The sequence below is a fragment of the Orycteropus afer genome, unplaced genomic scaffold (genome assembly GCF_000298275.1).
Source record: "Orycteropus afer afer isolate SDZICR_OR568_19922 unplaced genomic scaffold, OryAfe1.0 scaffold00018, whole genome shotgun sequence".
NCBI lineage: Eukaryota > Metazoa > Chordata > Mammalia > Tubulidentata > Orycteropodidae > Orycteropus > Orycteropus afer.
The window spans coordinates 5,649,962-5,654,059 of NW_006921605.1; the positions used below are offsets into that span (position 1 = coordinate 5,649,962).

Below are 4,098 nucleotides of genomic sequence, written 5' to 3' on the forward strand. Positions count from 1 at the left end.
TCAGTGTCATCCCCACGGCTCCTCCCAGGTGTTTACACATCGGCACCCAACTTCCTCCTCCGGGACAGCTCGCGCCCAGCCCCTCCTGGGCTGCCATGTCTGCTCTTCCCAGGCCCACCCAGATCCATCCGCCCATCTCACGTCCCCCCAGAAGTGCTCCCGGAGCCCCACCCACCGCATCCAGCTTCCGGGGCTGCCAGCACCCCCGTATTTCCCCCGCAGTCAGGGCCCGTGCAATCACTCCTACCAGCCTCTCAAGAGCTGGCGCATGAGCTCCTTCAAGGCAGGGGCTATGCCTTGTCACTATTCAATCCAGATGTGCAGCAAGGAGCCCTGGTGGCACAGTGCTTAAAGCACTCGGTTGCTAACTGAAAGGCTGGTGGTTAGAACCCACCAGCCACTCTGGAGGGAAAAGGTGTGGCAGTCTGCTTCTGGAAAGATTACCCATTGGCGTGGAGTGGATTCTGACCCACAGCGCCCCCTCTAGGACAGGGCAGAACTGCCTCCTAGGGTTTCCAAGGCTGTAATCTTCACAGAATCTGACTGCCACAGCCTCCTCCCATGGAGTGGCTGCTGCATGCCAGACGCTGACCTTTCAGTCTGCAGCCAAGTGCTTAACCCCTGTGCCACCAGGGCTCCTCTGTAAAGATGACAGCCTTGGAAACCTTGCGGGGGAGCTCTGCTCTGTCCTCCGGAGGCGTTGTGGGTCAGGATTGACTCCATGGCAGTGCGTTTGGTCCTGGGCTTTGCTTCTGTAAAGACTGACAGCCCTGGAAACCCTATGGGGGCAGTTCTGCCCTGTTCTCTAGGGCGCTGTGCATCAGAATGGACTTGCTAGCAGTGGGTTTGGTCTTGGGACACAGCAGGAGCTCAGCAAACCATTACGAAATGCAGACATGTCACAGCTCTCCCTGAATCCTGCCCAGGACAGGGAACGTCCCCGAGAGGAGCACACAGACATCGCTGAGGGTCCCAGGGAAGCGGCTGGTCCTGGCCCCGACACTGGTTCCCAGGACAAGCTCCCTCTGTGGCCCTGCTCCGGGCTCAGACTTCCCCTGGCACTGTGACGGGGGTTCTGAGTTCAGGGCAGCACTGGATTCCTGAGCACCCCAGATCCCAATCCAGGCATCACTCCGTATCCCATTGTGGGACAAGAGCCCTGCCATTGGCACAACCCTGTCTGGCCTGCTCACATCAGAGACCATGGCCAGAGAAGGACCTGCTGGTTCCCCGGACACCCAGGACAGATCAGGGCACCTGTGGGACACTAAAGGCACAAGGCTCCAAGTCTAGGTGATAAAAGTCCCCAGCGACAAGCATTTCCTCTTCAAATGCTGCTTTCTCTGCTCCATGACTGAGATCCCCTGGGCGACTGAAGCCCTGGTCAAGCATGATTCAAAAGGCTCCCTTTGGGCAGGGAACGCTCCCAGCATGTCCTGGCTGCCATAACTCTGCCGGAGAAGCCAGCCGGCCTGGAAATTACCCCCATTAGGTCTAATTACAGGTGTGTGCCATACTCAGTCTCCACAGAGTGACAGGCGCAGGGCCTGCTGGGAACTGCAGCTGAGGTAATGACCAGAGGGTAGGGAGGGGCGGAGCGGGGTGGAGCAGGCCACTTCCCCTCCTGTCACCTCAAGGGCCTTGCTAGGGACAGAGAGATGCCAAAATGGGCAAGAGACTTCACAAAGGACCCTCCCCTCGATTGCCCTGGGCTGTGAGGTGAGGGCCAGCCTCCCCCCCGCTCCCAGCCTTTCCTCTCGCTCCCCATGAAAGGCTGCAAGTCGTGTAGAACAAGCTGCCTCCTGGATGCCAAGAGCAGCCACAGATGCTGTCGACAGCCACGGATGCCGGGAGCAGCCACTGATGCCACCAATAGCCACAGATGCTGTCAGCAGCCATGGACGCCGGAAGCAGCTGTTCCCAAATCAGTGTCGCTCAGAATCACCCAGGGTAATGCAGGTTCCAGGGCCACAGGCAGCCCTATTACATCAGAAGATTGGGGGATGGGTCCAGGAATCTGTCAACCGTCTCCCCAGGTGTTGCTTGGGGCACTAATGTTGGAGCCGTCAGGCCTGCCGGGTGCGGAGGTCCTTTAGAAGAGTGGGGCCCACAGAAGGGAGGACCCAAGGCAGAGGGCCAGGGCTGGTCTGGGGCCCGGCTGCAAGCCCTGCTGTTGTCCGCTGTCAGTCAGTGTCGACTCGCGGCATCCCCACAGACAACAGAACAAAACACTGCCCGGCTGTCATCTCGATCCCTGCCGTGCGTGAGCCCACCGTGGCCCCTGCTATGTCAGTCCACCTCGTTGAGCCCGGCTGCGAGGCTTAGCTTGGTGGATTTGCAATAAGGTGACTTCTGACATATTCCTGTTACGATGAACTTCACTGACTGGGGCTCTTTTTCGTTCATCTTATCGTTAGTCACCTGCACTACGCATAACGGTGCAGCGTGTAATTTGCTGCTGTTACCGTTCTCAGATGTGCACTCACAGCTGTTCAAAGACTGGCTTTACAAAGATACTGATCATAAAGGCAATGATGAAAACCAAAAGAAAAGGAAAAAAGGTATTTGACTTATATCAGAAATGACCTATGACGGAGTTGTCAGAACGGGGCCCCATCGCAAGTTGGGGACCACCGGGATTTGGATTCCTTGACCATTTTTTTTTTTTTTTTTTTTTAATTAACTCACTAATAAAAGTAAACAGATGTTCATGGTTCACCAAAAAAAAAAAAAAAAAATCAGAAAGGGAAAACAATGGGAAGTCAGTCTTCCTCCCCAAACAGGCAGCCCCTCGGCACGCAGCCACTGTTGCCAACCTCTCCAGGGTCTGGCCAGAAATGACCAGGGGCACTGGAGTGTGTCCACTGCACACGGCCCCACCCCTACACATACCTGCATGGTCTGCGGGTGGAGCGCTCTAACCACAGGGATGGCACCTGTTCATTTAGCTTAATGATCTCCCGTGGAGGTGGCCGACCTGAGCCGGGGGAGGGGAAGTCCTTGTAGGTTCCCACCCGCCCCTGCCTGCTCTGGGCCAGAGCCGGGAAGGTGTGCTCTGGCCCGCGGAGGGAAGGAGAGCCAAGGGGCGGGTTGGGACACGGGAGCAGGTAGAAAACGCTTGATGAACATGGTGTTGGGCACCGGGGGGGTTGGTCATGTCCAAGCTACGGCATGAAGTGAAGGGCTTGGGTGATACAGGAGCCACATTGGTGCCAGCGATGAGACATGCCGTTCAGGCGCCAGCCCCAACCCGCACGTGTGCACTGACGCACACCACACAAGACACACTGAAGAAGACTGAGTGTTCCACGGCCTTGCTACTCAAAGCGTGGTCCGTGGACCAGCCACATCGGCACCCCCAAGAGCTCGCTGGACTGCAGGTCTCAGCCCCAGGCCAGACCTGCCAAATCGGAATCTGCGTTTCAACCAGATCCGCAGAGATCACGTGTCCATTACCGTCTGAGATGTTTTGCTAAAAGAGGCTGTGGACCCACCCCTATGATGCAGGTCAAAGGACCTCCACAGATTCACCTCAAAACCACTGATTGAGCACCTAACATGTGACAGCACTGTTCACAGGGCCTGGCCTCCTGGCAGGTGTTCAAGAAATGATCTTTGAGAGCAGGGCCACCATGCAGGGGGTGCGGGTCGCTCCAGAGGCTAATGGAGGGAACGGCAGGTAGGGCTTGTGCCCTGGGGCCACCTGAGGGGGGCACCCATGAGCAGCTTCCGTTGTCAGCTGTGAGGCTCATTCAGCAAGTTCAAACTCATGGACACAGGTGCTATTCTCTGTAGATACACCTCAGGGCTGCTCACTGCACAGAACCCCCCACCCCCATACACACATGGCTGAACTCCAGCCCCAACCCCCTCCAATCCAGGGCTATGTCTGCTCAGGGAGGCCGGACATCTTGCCCAACCCGGGGAAAGCCTGGGCTCACACAGAGGGCCTGCCCACATCCGAGTCTCACCTGTGTTCTCATGATGACCTTGATGGCTGCCTCAAACTCCTCTGAGTTGTTGTAGTCGACAGTCCACACGTGGGGCTTACCAATGAAGTTCTCCGCGTAGGGATGCTGGGAGAACACCTGCAAGGGC

At 57.2% G+C, this 4,098-nt stretch overlaps 1 protein-coding gene across 1 annotated transcript in view; it reads right to left on the reverse strand.

Moving 5' to 3' along the window:
* Positions 1–4,098, reverse strand: part of MGAT5B (alpha-1,6-mannosylglycoprotein 6-beta-N-acetylglucosaminyltransferase B) — a 192,130-nt gene that overhangs the window by 120,028 nt on the left and 68,004 nt on the right. Inside the window, exon 15 of the mRNA XM_007959846.1 lies at positions 3,972–4,088. Coding sequence (XP_007958037.1) covers positions 3,972–4,088 — 117 coding nt within the window. The remainder of the gene's footprint in view (positions 1–3,971; positions 4,089–4,098) is intronic.